General features: G+C 39.5%; 1 protein-coding gene and 1 long non-coding RNA gene across 3 annotated transcripts; one reads left to right on the forward strand and one right to left on the reverse strand.

Annotated features, from left to right (window-relative positions):
* Positions 1 to 375: 375 nt before the first annotated feature.
* On the reverse strand, positions 376 to 14,106 carry HACD1 (3-hydroxyacyl-CoA dehydratase 1). Of its 2 annotated transcripts, none has more exons than XM_069776230.1 (7): positions 13,839 to 14,106; positions 9,677 to 9,794; positions 8,423 to 8,441; positions 8,253 to 8,335; positions 5,456 to 5,577; positions 2,979 to 3,157; positions 376 to 1,490 (listed from the first exon to the last, which is right to left on the reverse strand). In XM_069776230.1, the coding sequence occupies exons 1-7, from the start codon at positions 13,964 to 13,966 to the stop codon at positions 1,408 to 1,410; spliced, it is 732 nt and encodes a 243-aa protein (XP_069632331.1). In that variant the 5' UTR covers positions 13,967 to 14,106; the 3' UTR covers positions 376 to 1,407. The 2 variants fall into 2 exon arrangements, with proteins under 2 accessions (XP_069632331.1, XP_069632321.1); XM_069776220.1 differs by having other exon boundaries at positions 8,253 to 8,341.
* Positions 14,107 to 14,440: 334 nt separating this feature from the next.
* On the forward strand, positions 14,441 to 19,541 carry LOC138683796 (uncharacterized). Its single transcript, XR_011323239.1, has 3 exons — positions 14,441 to 14,739; positions 17,994 to 18,069; positions 18,636 to 19,541. It is a non-coding gene; the product is annotated as an uncharacterized lncRNA (long non-coding RNA).
* Positions 19,542 to 23,095: the final 3,554 nt, after the last annotated feature.

The raw sequence follows: 23,095 nt of genomic DNA on the forward strand, positions 1-23,095 counted from the left end.
ATCTTTCCGACTTCTTTCTCACTTCAACTCATTTTGTTACTGTTCTCTGACTTTTCAGAAGATTGGCTCAATTTCTCACCCCTGAGGTACCCAAAATATAAGACCATACTCCAAAAATTAACTCAGCAATCACAGGGAGTATTCTGACTTCCAGCTGCCTGATGCAGCTCTTCTGAACATACACTCTTCTCTTGACATTAGTGATGCCAGAAGCAACTTTGTTGCCTACATTATCAAGCTTCTTACTACATTATTACATTTCAATCTTCTCTCTCTCCCACTAAGTGTCCAAGTTTCCTCAAATGCATTACCTTTTCTCTGACTCTTTTAGGCTACATCTAATTCGTTGGACCTCTCCCACTCAGGTATCATATAGTGCAATGTCATCTGTAACTTTTATTAATATAATGTAGATCCCTCTTGCAGATTATTGAAGACATTAAATAGAATTAGGTCAACACAGTATAAACAATTAATGGGGAGGGAGTAATTAAAATTGCACAATGGGATGATTCAAAGCACAATTTGTATTTTAAGATGCTACTTCAAATATATATTATCCCACTTAGCTATTTATAGGAAGTTAAATGTCTCACCATAGCTACAGTTTTTAAATGCAATACTATAATTTTTCTGCATACATAATTAAATGTAGAATAGGAAACATACTGACAATCAGTCTTCCTCTGCAAACGAGTCCTATTCCAGCCACTGATCAGAGAAAGGTAGGCACATCAAGTCTACTCCTCAGCACAAATTTTTAACCAGCTGATATTGTATCTATTATTCTATATATCTTTAAAACTACAAATGAAAATACAGAGAGATCTAAATTTGCACTGACAATCAAGAATTCAGCTCCTTTCATAAGTCTTTCTGGAATTCTACTGTGTGATCCTGTAATTCAAAGAATGTTGAACAACATGCTAATAGTTCTTATAACTGGAAAGGTATTATTTAATATAAAGCTTAAATAACATTTAAGCCATCCAGTCTATGAAAAACATCATTAGTTAATTTATGCTCTATTTTCCAGAAGACTCACTTTTAGTACAACTTATCAACTCTCCTTCTGTTCTTGATGATGACTACAGGTCATAACAGAACTTTCAGAACAGAAAGCACAGTAGCCAACTACTCCAATTCTTAAAGCTATTTGTCAACCTACTGAAAATAAGAAAATAATTTGTCTGAAGAAATGAACAATTAAAAATCCAAGTCAAACCAAGGATGAAAAGGTAAGTCTGAAGATATATTAATTGTAAAAATAATACAGTCCATGCTATTTTATGCACAGTTGTTTATTCTTGTTCCATGTTTTAAAACTTGGGACTCAGAAAAATCACAGGAAGTTTTGCTTTTTTACCCTCTTTTTCCAGTAAAAGCACCATAGTTACACGGCTTGATTCAATCGTCCTTTTCTACAATCACTTCTCCATGAAGCACCCTTCTTCTCTGCCGCAGCATGTGGAAGTAGAGTTGTGGAAATACTTGATCAAAGCATAAAAGAAAGCAAATTAGATGAAAAAATTAAACAGATCACATAACAGAAAAATACAATTTTGCAGAATGATGAACTGAGGAAAAATTATGGCACATAACACCGCAGTTGGTTAAGGTAAATAACAGCAAGTCATGAACATTGCAGTGAATTGCAAAGTAATTGCCCAAAAGTCAGACAAGGCCCCCTGAATGTATACCCCCTGTTCAAGGAACTTCCCTCCAACACTTTCTTTGTATAAACAGGAATTAATCACTTTCTGGCAGTGCCTGAAGTCTTCAAATCTATGCTAAGGTCAGCATGTTTGAATTAAGACTTTGAGGAGGATACAAATGTACCCTACTTGTTCAAGTCTGAAGTGAGAAGCTCCCTCTCTCCTGGTACTCTGTAATCTATTATATTACTGTCCTGCTGATACATTTGATCCTTATATTTAATGGATAGAAAATCAGATTTATCCCTGAAGCATTAAGTTATATAAACAATTGTAAAACTGTTAGTAAGTTATGATAGCTTAGGACATTTTTTACTCACATTGAGCTCTCTCATTGGCCTTCATGATTTCTTGTGACAAAAAAAATTCACAGTGAATGTGCATACTGTGGAAATCCATGTTTAAGGTCAACTTCTTAAACAAATACCTTTTATGGATGCAGATCACAGACCCTTTTAACTTCCAATTTTCCTGCTTCTCCACGCCTATTCCTAATCTCTTGCCTTGTTTTTAACCTCATTGTCCAGATTATCTAAAATACTCTATTTGCCTAGTTTGGTCTAGCTCCATTCATGGTGCTATATCTGAATCAGGTTGCTTTCTCCTTGTCTACACTGCTCAGGTACCAGTGGGAATAACACTCGAAGTGAAAGACAGGTAGTCTCTCTAATCTTAGCTCCGGTTAGCCAATTGTTCTGTGCCTTCTGGTATCCAGAAGTACAAGGACGATCTGATTAAACCAGGGACTGAAGTATGTTCAGAAAGGTTTGAGGGCTAGATTTCTGTGAAAATGAAATCTCAGCGAATATTGCTTTACGTTTTTCCCAAGCATGCTCAAATAGTGACTTTCAGATGCAACACGTAAATGGATATTAATAGCAATAAAAACAAGGCAAATCTCTGGCACAACTTGCAGGACAATTTTTAAGCCATTGCTTCAAAGCGGCAGAGGCACTAGAAATTCTCAGCGACACAGTTACAGACATTTCTATGCATAAGCAAAAAGTTTTTTTACTTTGTCCAAGTCTTAGAAATGTTTTTAGCATTTTCACTTAAATTTTTTAAGACAGCTTATGTTCTGAGGCAGATAACAGCATGGAAAATCTCAGTCTAACCAACTAAAGCACAGCAAAGCTTGGAACAACAGAAAGTAGGCTTTTATAGTAGAAAGTGTTCAGCAAATTTAACTAGAGGCAGTGTTTCCAGCATTGCTGATAATTGATTATTATGTTGTTTGCGTTACTACAGATAAGTAATACTTACATGGCACATAGGAGAACATGACAATAATAAGGAAGTAATAGTAGTCAAAGGAGACATTATATTTGTTGGGAAGTCTCAGTGAAAACATTCCTGTTTTCTTCACATAAGGTAAAGCAGCATATATGGTTAGCAGTTCACCTGCAACTCCAGCAGGATACAAAATGATAAAAAAGTTGTATCTGCATTAAAAAAAAAACCCTTGTGAGAAACACCCCATGAATTTAAAATTTCCTCTTGCTATTATTAGTGGCACAGCAATGTATTCCAGTAGTTCCTGCACCAAAATCGAGGACCACATCCTGACTTGGCACAGAATACCAGTTTCAGTGACTTTGGATAGCATTGCTTAGGTTTACAGAGAATGCATTCCTCAGTCCTTTTATTTAAAAACAGTGAAGTATCAGAAAGTTTGTATGACTTTCTAACACTAAAGAGTAATAAAATCTGCAAATTTGTAGTCTCCAATTATGACTTTTTTTTAAATTTACTGGTCTTGCTCCTGTTGTCACCATCAGGATTCAGACCAGGACTGGATCCCAAATTCAGATGATCCTACATATCTTTGTAACAGTGCACGCACACTGGGTCAACTCTATGTATTATAATCTCTTTGAAGATAATGAAGACATTGAGAAACATCAGAAGCCTGTTTTACCCACTGCCACGTGGGAAATCCAAATAATATTACATTTATCACTAATGGAAATAAAAAAATAAAAGAAAATGAGAGTGCCAGAAATTTATCAGATCCATTTTAAAATGGGAAGAAGATGCTCAAATAAAAGGTGAAGGCATTCAGTTTAAAGAAAATGTTGTTTGAATGCCGTAGGCCACATAGGTGGTGATAAAATGAAAAATGTCATCAATAGGGTTTGTGCTGTCCTTACGCATAGTGCCCCTTGGAGATGCAATTTTTCCTAAGGAACAGCTCTTGAGTTCATGCAGGGAACAGCAATGAGAGCCGTTGCACAGAGAGAAAGGGGCAATGTGCACTCCACGACAAAAAGAGATGAGATCCAAAACAGCAGCAACCAAACAAGAAGGGTTTCTTCCTAGGAACAAATGGGCTTAGAGGACTCACAGGTCAGAGAACAGGTTAGGGGAGGTACAAGAAGGAACCAATGCCATGACCTATACACAGTTTGTCTCTATGCAGTGAAAAAAGGACCCCAAAGTAAAAACTCTGAACTAAAATTTAGAACATACCTATTCCATTAACAACAGACAGACAAATCTTTTACAATTATAAGCTGAAGATGAGAAATTTCCAGCTCCGTTGGGGTACTGAATTTATGCCCAGTTGTGCTGTTTGATTATCCATAAATCTTGATGGGATATTTTTGACTCTATGTAAAGATAATACATCTTCAAATGTTTTGTTTATAGTATATTTCACCATGTCTCTGCTGTGAGAATTTCGGTTTTCCCTATTGTCTATTATAAGGAAACAAAAATTCTGTTATTCAAGATAAGCTGACTTGGTGGCAAAAAGTGTATCTGTCAATGTAGTACTTTCTGAATGCATTTCTCTTTCGGAAGCCTGCATAAAAAATTATTAATGAAACCAGACCTGATTACTTTTAAGTTTGCCATTTAGTGCTTAAACATAACCAAGCCTACCACCTTAGGTATTAGCAAAAATATAATGTATTATAAGAATGGACATAAACATCAGACATATCAAAAAAGTGCATTAGAAGCATCAGAACTGCATTATCTATAAAACAAAAATAAAGGAAAATAAACACACTGTTTTAAATAAGTCGTCTGCAGTGAATGTAGGTTAGATATTTTCCTTCTAACAGTGTAAGTCTGTCTCTTACATTTATTTTTCAAATTATGGCTACAGAGACTATTACTCTTCCAGTTAAGTCTCCTGATAAACATACAGTCTCTGTAATATATGTGACCTAGTGGCCAACCTTAAGTATGCTTCAAAATCAAAGCAGTTTTGATATGGAACACACTTTTCATGTGCACTAAACTAAGTCAGTATTTAGCTTCACTACATGGATATAACCTTACAAAAGCTCTGATAAAGCAGAACTTCTCATAAAGTAATGATATGCATACAGATTGAGTGACAACAACTCCCACATTTTCAAAGACCTGAAATCCACAAAGATGAGCACAGGTGCTTAATTTTGGACATTGTATTCAAAAGCATCTTAAGGAGTCACACTGTAAGTTAAAAGATGACTCCAAAGATAAAGGGAAAAAAAATTAAAGTAAATGAAAGCAGAGTTCAAACCGTGAGAGACAGAAAGCAAAGAACAAATCACACCCCAAAATCTCAGCTAAAATATTTTTAACATTTTAAACCAAGTAACAATGATCCCAAGTACAGAAAGCAACCGACTTGCACTCTGCTGACACATAACCAAAGCTCAAACATCTGCTCTCCTGTGTGTTAGCTCAGCATGCGTGAAACTAACATGCACAGAACCATGAGAAACTGAAGTGCAAGACATGTCCACCTGGCCCATTTAATGAAGTATGGCAAATGGTTGAGCAGGTTGAATGTGTAGAAGGAATATCGAGTAATCTCTGTCACAGTCCATACGACCAGAAAAAGAATAACGCTCTCCTCATTCTGGATCTGCAGAAGTATAAAGAACCAAAACTTTCTTCATCTTTAAGCTTCTTTTCTGTGCAAACTGCAATAGACTTCTGTTTAAGATATACGGAACAGAACTAATATCTTGTAAAGAAAGAAAATTTTGGCATAAAAGTGATATGCTGAAACCATTACCGTGTACAGTTCTTTATCATATGTATTTACTAACATAGACATTTTGCAAACTCAGCAATCTTTATCCATTATGCAAATATAAAAATATAAACCCCTGTAATTAAGCTTATTCCTCCTTTTTATTCTCTACCTGCATTTCACTATGCTATCTAACCGTCTCCCTCCTTTTATTCGTGGTTGATTTACTTGTTTATTTTCTTACTTCTCAAAACAGCAAGGAGAAAACAATGCTACAGAAGATATGTTCCTTTCATAAACAGTTTTTACCCATTCTGCTTTCACTACTCTGTCTCCTAGACTTCCTCTTACTTTTTATCTTGCTTCTTCCTCACCATATAATGCACGTCTTCATGAAACTTTAGTCAAAAGGAATTGCTTAGTATAATCTACTAACTGGAACTTGGCTGCAGAAGATCAAATTTGGCAGGCTTCAGGGAGCTGTAAGATAGTTAAGGAGCTGGAACACAGATGGATCACTAAATTAAGAGTGTTTGGTAGAGCAGGAGCTTTGGGTAAACTCACTCAATCCCATTTAAGTTTTAAGTTCTGAGTCATTAAACTGCCTCATCGGTAGGTAGCACATCTCTCTGCTGTTTCAAAACATTGGTTCTTTTTTACTCTAAGTGAACAAATAAACAAAAGTCCCCAAATACAAAGAAGGCACATGGGGATCTATTACAAACACTACCTTCTGAGAAGAATTACACCCAAGTAATTTTCTTTTCTTTAAAAGGGGAGGAATTTTGTAATACACTTCCATGCCTGAAGGCTGAAAAGCTCCAGGGATGTCTGTGAAATAAAATAAAGTAACACAAGTTTTGTTAAAATTACAAAAAAAGGAAACAATTTTTTAAAATAAAATGCAACACGGTGATAAAGCTTAATACATCTCAAAGATGCTGAAAATCCACAGCTCTGTCAAAAGTCAAGAAGAATTATAAGTGCTTGTCATCTCATAAAATTGCACCCTCAATGTGTCAAAGAAGGTGCACTTTTAGTGAAAGGATCTCACCAACATCACAGAAGAAAAGGAGATATAAAAATACTGCCAAACTCACAAATAGCAACAACTGAATTGCAAAGACATCCAAACAAAAAAGCAAAGGTAAAGACAGAATTAGGCTGTTCTTCGCCTCATGCAACAAGAGACAAACATTGATAACCCAAACTTGGATTCATGTCACAGTGCTAAATCCAAGCAGAAGAGCTTTAAGTAAGTATGCAGAGAATTCCTATCTGTTGCCTTGCAAATCTCCAGTCAAGTAGAGATCTGGGTCTGGCTATTATCACTAACATGCCTCTCAGTACCTAAAGTCACCCTGAACATTCATGCCTGCTAAGCAATAACAGCGCGAAATACAATCAGACATACATTCAGATGTATTTTTTTATTGGACACAGCTTGACCTACTGTACTGAAGATAGAGGAAACAAAAGAAATTACCAGATATGCTAAAGATTTAATCCACTGCAGATAATAACAAAATGGCAACATGCAGTGCTATTTTCCAGCATTCATGTAAATATTCAAAATAAAAAACTTGTTAATCTTTGACACATTTTCCCTTAAGGAAAAAATTAAAACACTTAGCTTACAAGAAAAAAAAAAAAGCTATGAAAAGCCTATTCCACGCTAAGAAAAGCGACAGTTAAGGAAAAGATGAAGCGTAGAAAACGATTCCTCTCTGAACCGAAACAAAGGGATTTGACAACTGAGGCAGGTACTATGATACCCCATCAGCAGAAGGGCATATGCCATCTGCTGGTGAGACAGTTTAATGGCTCAGCTTTTTATGTTTAAAGAAATTCAGGAGCACAGACTCAAAATCCATCATTTAATTCTTACATGCCCTTCACAGAAAGCAGAGCTCAGAAACTGAACTGAATGTCCTGTCTACAAGCTGTAAGCAGTCTGCTTGTTTCATTCTTCTAACAAATCACTCGACAACCACCTACAGCCAGGCAAATAAACTATTGTCATTTATACAGGACCTTAAGTGTCACTGTGGCATGCTGGATGACTTGATATTATTTTTAATGAAAAAAATGCTGTATGCATGCCATCAAATATCAATATTACCATAACATTAAAATCTTGAGAAGGTTCCTAAAATAAATTGCAGAATCACAACCATATTTATCTAGGTAAAATCAATTTAAGACATATTTTCATTTAGATTAATTCAGTAAGTGCTAATTTAAGTTTTTGAAAGGGAACTGGTAACACTGTGGTAGATTTGCCCGTAAATAATAGCAGTAGTCATTGATCTCACTTAGGCAGACCACAGCCGGCACGATGCTGAAGACAGTGCTGATTCACAGCTAAGACCTAGACTCAGTCTCCTGGGTAGAAGCACATAAATTCCATCCCATAACCCCAACTTCCAAGATCACACTCAAGCATGTAAGTATCCTCTGTAGGAATGTAATTAATTTTTAAATTGGCCTTCCTTTTGAAATGAGAACTGTATTAATAGCTTCTCCTTAAAAACAATCAAAACACAACTTGCTCACGCACATACCTGTTTTATACTATGTGCAATGAACCACACCATGAAGATTCTTGAACTCACTTGGACCCCAGTCACAAGCACAGATGTGCGAACTATTCCTTAAAAAGAGAAACATGTTATCTCTGTTCCACAATTCATGTTTTAATTAGTTACAGGAGAAACTAAAACAAAGAACTCACCAACTGCACAGTGGACTACCTGTAAATAAAAATAAGTTGGAGGTTACTGATGTACAGTATGGTACTATCTACACTATAAACATGGCCTTTTGATATTAATATAAACCTAGGCTTAATTCTGAAGGAGAACTGGTTTTTTGTCTCCAACAGTATTTAAAAGAAATACACATCAGAGCCCTGGCAACCAATGCTGTGATGGCTCAGTATCTGATCTGTGCCAACATATGAAAGAGATTTATTTTCCTAATTAATTGCATATATTACATGTTTAGATACTTACAAAGCATTTATTTTTGCAACTAGTAAGCTTCCCTTCCATTATCTTATTCAAAGAAAAATTTTACAGGACAGTGTGGAGAGAGTCATATAAGGGATGCTAAACGCATAGCAAGTTTAAAATGTTCTGTATTCATTATGGATTAACAACTTTATTATAATTTTGCCAATGACAGCTATGAAGCTTCAGATTTATTGTATTTTCTGGTCAGTAATGTTTAGCAAATGTAGTGCTTTTCATTATTTTGACAGATTTGAGTAGAATTACTTATTGTGAAAGTTTAATAGCATAAAAGCCTATACACAGCTGGCCACATGATTTTAATAGTTGCTTGAACTGTTGTAGATGTTGTAGGCAGATTGAGAAAAAAAGTTAAAATGTATATAGGCATTCTTTGTTGTGCCTGGGAAAGAACTGTAAGTGCTGAATACACTGAACAGTTTCATGCCATAGATGTACCATAAACTGAGACCACTAGTGCATAGTTGGCAAAAGTCATATTATTTAAAGAATACTTTGCACAACTTGCACAGACCCTGTTGTAACAGATTATATGGGGCATGTGAATGCAGTCTGGAAATAAGCAGAAAGAGGAAAGGCACAGAAGGATAATGAGTCCAGTATAAGGAGTAAGAGGGAAGCTATAATCTTCGGAGATGGAGATGAGGTATCTACTATGCTAGAGGGTTGATCTGCTGGCTGGAATGCCTTCAGAGATTTTGCCTTTTGAGTTAAAGACTCTCAACTCAAAGCAGTTCCCAGGCAGTATTTGATTTAAAGAAATATTAGAATTAAGTTTGAAAAAATGTGCCTTTTTTTTTTCAACTAATCACCTTGCCGCCTCAAAAAACCTTCATTAAATAATAAAGTTAAAAGGACTTTACTAATATAATATTTTGGTATTAAATTCAGGTTAATAATGTGTTTTGCCTATGATATGCAGTGTCCAGTAAAGCAAACTAATGTTTAAAATTTACCTCAAGCAAAGCAAATGTCTGGAAAAATTTAAGCGTCTTTTGAACGCTTCTGAATAAGCCTCTATGTGTTCCTTTCTGTATATAAAACCGCACCATGGCAATACCTAATACCAGCCACCTACAAAAGAAAGAGAATGGATACATTTCAAATTAGGATTCTAAAAATATCCATCCACTGTAAATAATTTAGTAGAATATTTTCTTCACAGAATATCTTTGCTTCTTCACATGTCAGTGTCCTTAGGAGATTATTAAAAATATCCTTAGACATCGATATTATATAATGTTATGTAAACATTACACTCTTTTATCTCTTTACTTGGAAAAGGATAATGACTTGTTTATCTTCTGAGCATTGACTTGAATTGAGGGGACCCCCCACAACCACAGGTCCATCAGACTTTTCACTAGCAGTGACTACATATTTTTACTATTAAATCCTCATGCATCTTTACTGTGAATTACTGTTATTTGAGAACACATGATGAACTTGGCACAGAAGCCACCATTTCGGGTTGCAGGTTTATACAAGTAAAGGACTGGAACCTACGCACATCGTTTTTATATTTGTCATGGCCCCTCAACTCATAATTTTCGGAACTGACTAATGATCTGAATACTTCTGTTTGTAATTGTCCAACTGAAGTTACCATTACGATTCAGTTTGCAAAAGTGTTGAGAAGTGATCTTTGAAAATCAGATTCCAAAGTGCTGACAGATGGGTGCTCTATGCTCCTGACTTCCAGAGGTAGGTATATTTAACTAGCACATTTGATGTTGTTGGCTAATTTTTTCATATTTTTTAAGGAAACTGAACAATGATACCAACTGATAACCCTTCCAATGTAAAAGAAAGTAACAGTATCTTTTAATCAAACTGGGATTTTATATAAAAATTAAATTGGGATCTCAAATGGAAATTGAGACTAAAAAAAATAAACTTCTAAACTGTGCATTGATCCCCACCACCCAGCCCAGACCCAGTACAATAACTCAAGGCATGCGCAATTCCTTCCACATAATTAATCCATGTTTATATAAATAAGATTTTCGCAATAGTGTACTATATGTTCCATCCTTAATGCAGAGCTATACCACACTCAAGGCATGCGCAATTCCTTCCACATAATTAATCCATGTTTATATAACTAAGATTTTCGCAATAGTGTACTATATGTTCCATCCTTAATGCAGAGCTATACCACATTCTTACAAATATCATGCTATCGAGATGCCTTGAAACTTCAGGTTTCAGTCCACAAAGACTAAGAAAGTACAAAAATTCTTTAATATAGGCTTATAGGCGTAATCAGAGCTATGGATGGCTATTTTGAGACTTAAAAATAAAAATACAAAAATTACAGTAACTTTAGCTTAATTTCTTGCCTGATGATATTGGGAACAATTACTCAGGCCTTTCATTTTACATAAAGCCATAGCAAGCATGCTGTACAGCGACATGAGCTCTGGCTAAGGAAGGGCCCAAGTGACAAAACAGAGGGGTCTGAGAAATACTCGGAGGCAGATTCAGAGAGCATATAAAAATTTGCAGAAATATTTATATAAACTTGGATAAATATTTAACACATCTCCTCTTCCTACACTCTTCCCTAAGCATAAGGTATTGGCTAACATTGGAAACGGGATATCAGGAAATACTGATCTTTGGTCAGACCCGTTCTGCTGTAATGCCATGAGAGTCGCATGGATCATGACAACCCTCTGTTCACCTCGGATGGCATGTACTTCAGTATCAGTCCCTTAACAACCCTTACACAGGGTGGCTACTGCTACGCAGTCACTTGGCGTGGCCCATTCCAGCACTTCATGACAGCATTTCAAACTCACATAGTCAGGCTTCCCCACATGGGAGGAATGATTCCCCTCCTTGATCGCTTCTACCTTAAGCCCATGAATCCGATCTGCCAGAGCTCCAAAATTTGCCCCCATGAGTGTTACTCAGATTTTATAATGGATTTTAAGTCTGAGTGCATTAATTTCAGGTTGTCTCCCACCACTGTGGAAACGAGGAATTACTGGAATATCACTGGTAGTCCTTCACAGCAAAGCTGTCCTGTTTTATAGTGAAGTGTTTGACAAGAGGAAGGTGACAGTGAGATTACATCCAGCTGGCAGCACGAACGGTGACAGCAACGGGTCTGTCCTAGCCCTAGCCTGAGAAGTCATGACACATCTAATCTAACAAGGCATTTTCTGCACCTCATTCTGTAACAAAAAGGTTGCAGAGAGAAGTGATCGCGGACTACACTCAGAAGCAAAGACTGCAAATATGTTTTTCTTAAATAAATTTTTATTTGGACATCAATTTCTGTAGGTCGATTTATTTAGTTGTCAGTGGCTTTGATTTTGGATCTCAAGAAAGCCCTTGTACTGAATATTGCAAATCACCAGGAAATTGAAAACACTTTCCATAATAAAGGTAGCATTTCCAGTTGGAACCTTCAGTAAGATTGGGTACTGACCTGCCATTTTAGTCCCTTAAACCTTTGTTAGAAAGAAAGATAAGCTGCAATTTTTTATTAGAATGGTTGTTAACATGCAATTATGTATTAGTTTGTTAAAACTCCAGAAACGCTTTGCTATATTGCACCGTCTGGACAAATACACTGTTCTTGTTACTTATTTGTCCTGGGTAGTGCCCCTGTTAAGTATTGTTCTATTTCAAATGTTTATTTTTTTCTTAAATTGTATCCATAGAAGATTATAAGAATTTGTTCCTATCTCTTATTTCTCTGTTTCCACGCAAAATATGCAATTTTGCACATCTTAATCCCTTTTGGTATTAATGGAAGATGGGAGAGAAGGAAGTTGGAGATACTGAATCAGCACCTAACGTCAAAACTAACACAGTTCGATAATCTTCTACGGACGTATAAAAGTTAGTGGCAAGAGTCAGCGTTCATTAGCAAATTCACACATGGAGCACAAGGCTGGGAATTCTATGAGGTAACATTAACCTGCCAGCTAGAAAAAATTTACGAGTAAGAGCACTTTTCAAAAGGTGCTGCTGCAATATATGAACAGACTTGAATACGTGTTCAAGATCCACAGATGCTAGTGAGAAGAAAGCCGTTAGGATCGTATTCCTGGCTTTCCGCATCAGTGCTTGAACTCCTGCTTCAGCTACAGCGTATCAGTTTTGCTCTACGGGGTTCAAATGGCAGAGTTCACCCACTAGTAACCAAGGTAAAATTATTCTTATAATGAATGTCAGCCTAGAAGTTATAAAATTGTTCGTTGTCAGGGTTTTTTTTAAGCACGTGGAAATTAATATATTCCCCCCCCCCCCCCCCAAGAGTTAGTGAACAGGACGAGTTTTGGAGAAGTGAAAATATGTGCTTCAAGCACTAACAACGTAAGCCGGAGTGCTCTTATGATCTGTTATTCAAAATAAATACCCACTTTCCTCAAAGCAAAGCGTCGCAGTACGGAGCACTAGCTCCGTCGAGCCCCTTGGGTTACTACAGCTCTCTCCCCCTGCTCATCACTAAATGCCCGCTGGCTTCGGAAATTTCTGCCTCGCAGGGAGCCGGGGCGAGCTCTGCTCGCTTAGATCCAGGGCTCACGGACCTGAACGAGCTACCCCACACGGTAACGCGGGGCGTGAGCTCCCAGCGACGGCCGCAGGCGGGAACGGCCGCCCGGGACGGCCCGGCCGAACCCCCTCGGCGCCCGCGGCCGCCGCCCCGGCACGGCCGGCGGCACCGAGGGGCGCTTCCTCCTCCCCGCGGCCGGCCGGCAGCCCCCTCCCGGCGAGGCGCGGGGGCCGGCCCGGAGGCGGGCGGCGGCGGAGGGGCGGCGGCGGCGGCTGTGCCGAGGGACGCGGCCGGCGCGGCACCCCCGCCCGGCATTCCTCTGCCGGCTATACTTAACCTCTGCGGCGGGCTCGGGGTGACGCGCCGGCGGCTGGCAGCGCTGCACCGTATTAGGCAATGCCCGGCAGGCAAGGGCTAGCCCCGCTCCCGGCGGCTCCCCGGCGCCCCCGGCTCTCGCCCCCGGCTGCCCCGCGGCTGCGCCCGCCCGCCGGGTCCCCGGGACCCCGCCTCGCCTCGGCCGCGCTGCCCCCGGCCGCCGCCGCTCCGCCCTGCCGCCCCGCTGAGGCGCCGCGCTGCCGGCCCACGGCACGCCCGCGCCCGCTTACCCCGCGGTCATGGCGACGTTGTAGAAGATGAGCCAGGCCGTGGCCAGGGCGCCCAGCCTCCTCTTCCTGCCGTTCTCCTTCTCCTCCACCGCGCCGTTGCCGCCCCCGTCCTCCTCGCTGGACGCCATGGTTCCCCCCGGCCAGGGAGCGAGAGGCGCACACCCGCGGGGAGGAGGGGCTCCCTCCGCGGCGGGGCTGAGGCCGCGCTGACAGCCGGACCTCGCGCTGTCCCTCACCCCATCTGTCTTCCTCGAGGGCCGCCGCCCGCCGCCAGCTGCTCACACGGCGCTGCGCGCTCCTCCCACCTCGCAGGGGCTCGCCGGGGCACGCCGGACCCTCCGGGGGCGGGCAGGGCCGCGGCCCCCGGGCGGGGCGGGGCGGGCGAAGCCTGGCGGCGGCCCTGACGGGGGTGCCCGGGCGGGCAGGGCCCCAGCCCTCACAGGCGGCCCCCGGGCGGGCAGGGCCCCAGCCCTCACAGGCGGCCCCCGGGCGTCAGGCCGCCGTCCCCTCCCGCGGGAGGAAGCCCCTGGTGGGTCGGCACCGCGCCTCCAGCCCCGCCGGTGACCCTCGGGAGCGTCGCCCGCCCCAACGGAAGTGACAGAAAACAGCACGGTTCTGGAAAACACAGAAATGTGCGTCCGGGGTTGAACAGCTGGGAGTCTGGTCAGAGACCCAGGGGTGGGAACATGCCCAGACCCCCGCCTCAGAGGCCCGACAGCCACCTGCCGGGGTGACCTCGGGAGAGGACGCCTGCCAGCCCGGCAGGCCTCCATGAACACCACCCTCGATACGCAGGGAAGACCAAGGCCCGCACCTGAGAAGGGGGGAAATTTCTTCCTAGGGCCTGCGGAGAGCCCAGCTGGCAGACCGAAGGACGACGTTTGAATATGCGTGTTGTCGTGTAAGTCTGCTCCCTGCGCACACGCGGGGGGAAGCGAAGCCAGCGCAGGGAGTGTTGCTGGGACTAGCTCTGGAAGGGGAGGCAGCCTCAGCCCGAGCTATACTGGTGTGACGTGGCCCTTCAAAGGTGCAGGCTGCACCCGCCATCCTGACACCTGGCTCAGTCTATGCTAGCCTGCGGATGCTGTTCACTACTTTGGGCAGTGTCCATGTAGCCTCAGGCTCCTCGTTTCCACAGCTAAACATGGTGACCACGGCCATTCGGCCCAAACACCTCCAACACAGGCATATACAGACAGAAGAATTCCAAAAGTGGGTCAGGATGTGTCTTTGAAAAGCTACTTTTTCAGTCCAAAAAGATTTCAAGAGTCCAAGTCTACCTCCTGTAGGATGGGGTAGGTCATCTCCATGTTGAAAACACCTAGATCATCTCAGTTCACAGGCCTTCAGGTAAAAGGTAAGTAGACGTGCCACACAAGAACTCGGTCTCTCTCCCTCTCCTCGCCAAAGCACACAAGCAGGTGTTCAGCTTTCAGCCTCAAAATACACACCCACTGGCAACAGCAAATGTATAACATACGCATGCAAAATGAGTAGTTGGCAAAACAGCACCATGTGTATGCTCGTAAGATTCTAGTAACTAATGATATTATATATACACAGATGCTTTTCATGTTCAAGTAGTCATAAATATAACCCACTTGGGGAATCAAATAGTTAAAAAATCTAGACAAAAGAATTTACACACAGGATTGAATGACCTGATTCAGAAGTTCTTGCCAACCTTGGGCTTCAGAGGAAAGTGCAGGAAATTATGCAGTGGACAAATATGGGATAATCTGAACCTAAATTTCATCTCAGTGTGACAGTTATAAGGTGGTTTAAACTCTGTAGCTTTCCAAAATATTTTCTGTGTTTACTGTTTTAATTCTGGGTATTCCTGCTATCTTTCTTACACCTTTTTTTCCACTCAAATTTCACTTCTCTCTTCAAACCGTTCTAGCTTCTTGGCTTTGTCAATGCAGTGTTGAAATAGGTATCACAAATTAAGCACATACTATGGGTAAAGTGTTTTTTTGTCTCATTTGAATTTGCCAACTTATGACTTCATTAACTGATGAAGACTTTCTAATTTTAAATTATGATACATGGAGGAAGGCATGACCTGATCCCAATTCATAATATTGGTGGTGACTTTTTAATCTACCTATCCTTTGCCATTTCTCTCTTGAGATTTTTCCAGAGCAGATTTAATGGAACAAATCCTGTTTGCGTTCTGAAGTAAACATTTTCCATTTTTAAATCCCTCCTTGGATGTTTTCCATGCTTTTTGCACAGATTTTTTTGAAATTTGATAAACAATCTTTGATATATTCTCATTAGAATTCTGTATTACTTTACTTCCCACTATTTATTTGCTCAAACTTACTGATTTTGGATGCACAAATTAGCTGTAATGATGACCAGGTTTGTCTTCAGTTGATTTAGTCAATTAAGAACTTATTAGTGAGGGTAAGTAGCTGTTGTGGTTTAACCCCAGCCAGCAACTAAGCACCACGCAGCTGCTCACTTACTCCCCCCCCACCCAGTGGGATGGGGGAGAGAATCAGAAGAAAAAAGGTAAAACTTGTGGGTTGAGATAAGAACAGTTTAATAGGACAGAAAGGAAGAAAATAATAATGATAATAATAACAATAATAAAATGTCAATAATAATAATAAAAGGATTGGAATATACAAAACAAGTGATGCATAATGCAATTGCTTGCCACTCACCGACCGATGCCCAGTCAGTTCCTGAGCAGCAATCCCCCCCCCTCCTTCCCCCCAGTTTATATACCGGGCATGACATCACATGGTATGGAATATCCCTTTGGCCAGTTTGGGTCAGGTGCCCTGGCTGTGTCCCCTCCCAACTTCTTGTGCCCCTCCAGCATTCTTGCTGGCTGGGCATGAGAAGCTGAAAAATCCTTGACTCAGTCTAAACACTACTTAGCAACAACTGAAAACATCAGTGTGTTATCAACATTCTTCTCATTCTGAACCCAAACCTTAACACTGTACCAGCTACTAAGAAGAAAACCAACTCTATCCCAGCCCAAACCAGGACAGTAGCTCAATGTTTTTGCTCTAATACTGTGGGGTTCATTTATGAGCATACAATTCCTCTGGCTATCACACTACCCATTCACTCAATTGAAGAGAAATTTCTGAATATCTTCATAATCCTTTTTGGATTTGAATAAACTAAACATTTTGTGTCATTTTCAAGTTTCGCCATTCCACACTTGTCTGTATTTCCTGACCATTTATGAATGTATTAAGCACAAAACTTATTGCAGAACTTTCATAAACACCCCACTGATTTCTTTTTGCCATACTAAAGAAAACTTGCTCTTTGTTTCTGTTTCCCATGTTTTGATCTATGGAGATATTTTGTTCCTTAATCTATAACTACTTCATACCCTTGATAGTTCCTGTGTGACAATTTTTCAGCAGCGTTTTCAAAATGTGTTTGTTTTGTTAATTTTTTTAATCTGTTTTTGTAATTACATGTTCCAGGAATTGCAATAAATTAGTTGAAACGTAATTTCCTTTTCATAAGTTTTCTATTGTTATTCTTTTAATCATGATTTCTGTCAATTTACCATGTGTATATTTGTGGTTTACTAGTCGGTATTTTCTGAATCACTGTAAGATCCTTTACTTAAATTTGATAAAATGTCAGCTATTTTCAAAGCATTAAGTACAGTATCTGTGCTTAATTAGAAATACTGTACTTTTAGAGTGGCAAAATTATTTCATCTAATATTTCAACTCTGGCTAGCACCTTTTGACCCCCCAAATCCCAAAATTATTCATAAGACAGATTTTGTCTACATACAGAAGTGTAGTCAATGGAACTGAATTATACATTTTACATTAATTAGTAATTAATTATACATTAATTGCATTATCTAAATCAGCTTTTAAAATCAATTATGACTGCTTTATCAATTTAGCTCAACTTTGCTGTTGTTCAAGTACGGTCTGAAATCAACCTTCCTAATAAATTTTAAGACAGTCAGATCAAGATCTTTTGTATTGTAGGTGAGCACATCATTATATTTCATATTCGTTCTCAAGCTTCATAGGCGGTTCTCCTTTATTCACTCTAGTTCCAAACCATCAGCAGTGGTATACTGTTACTACAAAAATGAGTGGTTTTCCTGGCCTTCTTCATGATTGATATCATCTATGTGTATTTATTTTCTAGGTTCCTATGGCACAAGTAGATATTCAATACCTTATAAAGCCGAATGGGTTTTATTTCCTATTTCCAGAAATACAAGGTGAGGCTTTTACAAGAATTATTTTTCTCATGCAGTGTTCTATAATGATTTTTTTTGTTACAAAATTAAGCTATCCAATGTGGGAACATTTGTATGATATGAAAAGTTGTAGTGCTCTGAAAATAATATAATGACTTATCAGCTACACTATCACAGGGGAAGGTCATCTACTATGAAATGCTGCAAGAATTACTTATTATGAGCCTTGCAGAATCATGAGATCAGCTTTATACTTCAGAATAGTTAAATGCCAGATGATAACTTAAAATCCTAAGGAAGGAGAATCTGTTAAAAAAATTAACAACTTAAATTCTGCTTGTCCTTCTGCCCTGTCTTCACTTAATGCTCCCAACACACTTTGCAAGAGCAAAATGTTTAGACAACAGACTTCTATAAAGTACTTGCACACTATTTTAGGTTTATAGTATGTAGTAATCAGTGATGTATTCAAGGATAAATGCAAGTAAACAGAATTTAGCTGTGTCTAAATTGAACAACACAGTGTCTATGCACTTTTTGTGCTTTCATCTGGGCATGTATATCTATTATTCTATTTACTACTCTAGGAATAGGACAGAAGATGCTTTCAAAAGACATGGTGTAGAATGGATTACGTAAGTCTTGTGGAAAGAACTAGAAGATGTCTATTTGGCACATCTGAAGCAGTTGGAGTTTTGCACTGCTACTGCAAAATAAATGATTCATATTAAGCCTCTGACTGTACAGTTCAGTAGTCAGCGAAGGAAAACAGGTGTCATGAACACAGGCTGAAGCGGAAGTTTATATTTCTGTTATAAAAACATGAAAATTCTGTTGTGAATATTTAGAAGTCTTTGTGTGAAAACTTGATTCTATATTCCTGAAAAGCACTGGTATATTTATTTTGTGTTCTGAAAAGGACCGGTTTGTGATGACCTTGTGTATTGTTCCATTTAATCCTCTGCAGAAGCAAAACTATAACCCAAACTGCAGTGTTGAAGGACACACACACATCTTAAAGGGAGATGACTACCCTGCTTATCTGAGTTTAGTTTATCCAAACTCAGTGTACTTTTTGCTATAACAGACTAATTGGACTCTGTACAATAATTATTTTCTTTATGGGATATTGTGGACTGTACCACTGTTTAACTATCCTGACATTTTGTTGCATTGCTCAAGGCTTGGATAGATTTATGTATAGACCAGTCCCACAGACTGTTAATCTGTGCAGTTGGCACCTTTGCACACTACGCAGACTGGCTGTGTCAGGAAGCCAAATCCACTCTAATGTTCTAATTATATAGATATACATATAAAATGCTCAGTAAAAAATCAGTACCTTTAACTTCAATGGTACTGTTCACATGAGCAAAGTAAAGTACATGTTGAAAATTAACAGCTAGCATAAGTAAGATATTCTTAAATTCCCTTCCCTATACCATGTGATAATATAAATGTAATATTTTTCTTAAATAAAGAACCTTTGCTACCTTGCCAACAGATATCGGGCAGATTTTTCACAGGGTTTCACAAAACACACTTCAATAATATTAAAAATACCTTCTGATTTTCAATATATTTCAATGGTAGCTTGCTTGCCTAAGCACTACAATCTCTATAGAGGAGACTGCTTCCATTATTAGTTTCAGAGCACACACAATGTTTGCTTGTTACTTAGTTTTATTTCAAGGACTTGAGTTAAAAAGGGCTCTTTATCAAGGGGGTAGTGTTCCAATCTAACTCCTGTTATGGTCAGTGGAAGTATTTCTCTTTTCCTTCTTAGGAGAGTGTTGGAGAACGAAAAGATTAATTTTAACCTCATCACTGGTTGAAAACTGGTCTGAGTTATCAGCAAGAAAAAGTGACCATATTGGGTGTAGTCAGTTTGGCCACACTGAGAACAGGTGTTCGTGCCAAAAAAAGCACTAGAACAAGTGGTTCCCTGCGGCAGTGTCAGGAAGCTGGCACAGAGTGATGCTCCTGCCAGCATCCCCGGGGAAGCCCAGGCACCCAGAGGTCCCAGCAGCCAGCAGCTTCCAGATTATCTGCTTCTTACAGGTACATCACAATACATCACTAGAAGCTTACTAAAGCAAATAGTATAAACACATTTTTGTGTTTCACTTTGGTGAACTTGTTATCCAAAATCATTTAACAAAACTGCAGTGTAAACATATGAAATATTACTTCATGTGAATTAGTTTGCAAGTACTGCTTTGAATACAGAAAGATTGAGGAAGATACAAACCCTTGTTTCTGGCATCTCTATGTGCATATATTAACTAGAATGTGGCACATTATAATTTTTAACGTGGTCAGGGCAAAATGAATTGTTCTATAAAGTTTATTATTTGAATACTTGCCTAGTTCTAATGTTACATAGATTTAAGGGAACTCCAGGTATATGCTTCACATAATCCTACTTGCATACTTCATAATATTAAGGCCAAAAAGACAATGAAATAATTTTAGCATGACTCCTTGTGTAACAGAGGACACCAGACTTACTGTATTGGTATGTTTCATACATTCTCTTTACATAAGGAAATAGATAAGAATACCATAAGTAAGCCATGCAACTTGGACACTTGCAAAATATTAGGACATGTACAGTAAGATTATAGATGGGAAGTAAATCACTGTAGTCCAGTACTTAGAACATTTACATGTGGCCTGTGAGTGGGATAAATTTTGTCTTAGTCATATCATTGCATTGTTATGCATTACAGCATCTTTGTATGCCATCCAAAACATCTTGTACTTGCCCTGTCAAAGACAAAAGCTGTGATTAAATGGACTGCTGGCACTTTCTCTGTTCTGAACCTTCCTCTTTTCCTTTGAGTTTCTTTTCTGCCCAGCTTCCAGTTCTGAAAGCAACGTACACAGTCAACTATAATGAAAATGTAGTTAAAATAGAGGTCAGTGTGACCAATCCCTTAGACAACTGTTGATCATCACATCTGTCTCCTTCCTAAAAGTGTGCTGGCCTGACTTTTTCCTGAAGTTATACACCTTATCTTTACAGTGCAGCCGCTAGCAAACTAATATAATACTCCTCCAGTAAACTGGAACTAATACTCCTCCAGTAAACTGGAACTGCAGTGGAGTTCTCATGCATGGCCATAGTGTTCTTGTCTTCCTCTAAGAAATAAGCTTGTCTAATGCAGATGTGTGTCAGTTGAGTGATTGTAAAAAATATTAGAACTTCCCTAGCAGATTGTCATTTATAAGTTGCTCTTCCTAAGTACCCTTTCTTACCAGAAGACTATAGCGAAATGGATCATTGTAGATCATCAGAATCCAGAACTAACCTTGGTATGGATAAACCCTCATCATAATTTTAAAAATAAATAAAAAAACTATATAAAGAAACAACAAAATTAAGCAGTTACTTAAGCAAATTTAGAAGTATGTTTAGAAGTATCTGAAAAACAAACAGTACTATATAAAAAATGAAGTGTGCAAAGAAAAAAGTGTCTGTACTAATCATCTGAGATTGTTTACTTTGGACAAAAGTAGCACATATTGTTAAAAACCACCCTACTCAAAACTTGCTATAAAGCTGTCTGGAGGCAAGTCCTAAGTCAGAGAACTGTTGGGTAGATAAGCTCCTCTACAAAATCAATAGAGTCAGACTGTTGCCGAGGCCATCTTCAGAACGAGGTCTGAAATAGAACAGATGAATAATCCCCTGGACATGCCTGTTTTTCTTGACCCAGTCTGGTGAAGTACAGTCCCCAGCTGTGCCTTCCCACCTCTTCACTTGCCTGGGATCTAACTGCAAGGTGAGTCAGATGAGTGACATGATCCAGCAGGGAACTTTCTGCAGTGATGTAGTTTTCGCTGAATCAGCTCATTGTGCAGCCACAAATGAATTGGATCAACTTCCAAATCTAATATGAGAAATGTGGTGGTAGCACATAGTTGTGGGCACAGGGAGTGCAGAGTATCATCAGCTGTACTTACCCTGAAATTAGATGCGATTTGAGACTGTACCTTTGAACTAGATTCCTTACTTTTAGATAGCTAACTTAGGCAGCACAAGTCCCATTTAAAATGCAGTAGGAAATAAGACAAACATTTTGAACTACATCCAACAAAGGAACCTTAACACACCTTTTTTTAATAGCATACTCATTATACTACTCACACATAAGGTGGAAAAGCTGGTTTCTGTAGCCATCTGTGTCTGAAAGGGCAAACCCCACTTCAAGGAACAGTGCTCTAACTACCACCCATTGCTGTGCCATGGAAGAATGCTAGAGCCATGGGACGGGGAAAAGAGGGAGATACAATATAATACAGAGTATTCCAAGGACTTGTGTACTTCACACCATGTTCAACAAATAATTTTTACAGAAACAAAACATGAGCCATGACTACAGTGCTTTAAGATGCTCCCTGAGTATCTTTGACTCACTCCCATCAAGACAAGTAGACTACCTTTTTCAAAATGATGAGTAGGTTGTTGCCTGGGAAGTAAAGTTGGGTTGGAATCCTTTCAGGCTGAAGACAGTCTAAAACCCCAGTTCCCCACATCTCTTGTGTTTGCTCTTACTGCAGGACTACTGCATAAAAGCTCTGCCGGTTTTGAAAGGATTCTACAATTCATTTCAAAACCCATCAGAGGGAAGGGATTAAAAAGGAGGGGATAAAACAGGCTCTGAGAACATCTACCATATGTCTTTTGTGAACGTAATGGGGGATGATGAATGGTGAGGAGGTAAAGCATCCTCTGAGAATATCTAGCAGATGTCATTGAACTGAGGCAGAATCCAAAGAAAACACGCAATTCCTTAAAAGTAGACAGTCCTGAGTAGTAGATCAATGCTGACCTGCATCAGCTGCTGAAAACAGTTGTTGTGGATAGGGAAAGAAGCAGAACTCAAGATCCTGGAAAAAAATTTAGTGAAATAAGGAAATACCTAGTGACTGTAAATCCCTGTGGGAAGAGGCTTGGTGTGTGGTTTTCATTTGATGTGTCAGAACTCTGCCTAATGCATGCAATCACATTCATTATTGAGCATGATTAGTGCTATTGATT

This window comes from Haliaeetus albicilla, chromosome 2 (genome assembly GCF_947461875.1).
Source record: "Haliaeetus albicilla chromosome 2, bHalAlb1.1, whole genome shotgun sequence".
Taxonomy (NCBI): domain Eukaryota; kingdom Metazoa; phylum Chordata; class Aves; order Accipitriformes; family Accipitridae; genus Haliaeetus; species Haliaeetus albicilla.

Bases quoted from the DNA above. Each gene is read 5' to 3' on its own strand.
- HACD1 (XM_069776220.1), bottom strand. From the start codon at position 13,966: ATGGCGTCCAGCGAGGAGGACGGGGGCGGCAACGGCGCGGTGGAGGAG. The intron at 9,795-13,838 runs GTAAGCGGGCGC...TTTCTTTTGTAG, and splicing joins AACGTCGCCATGACCGCGGG to GTGGCTGGTATTAGGTATTG. The intron at 1,491-2,978 runs GTAAGTATTACT...GCTTTGATCAAG, and splicing joins CATGTTCTCCTATGTGCCAT to TATTTCCACAACTCTACTTC.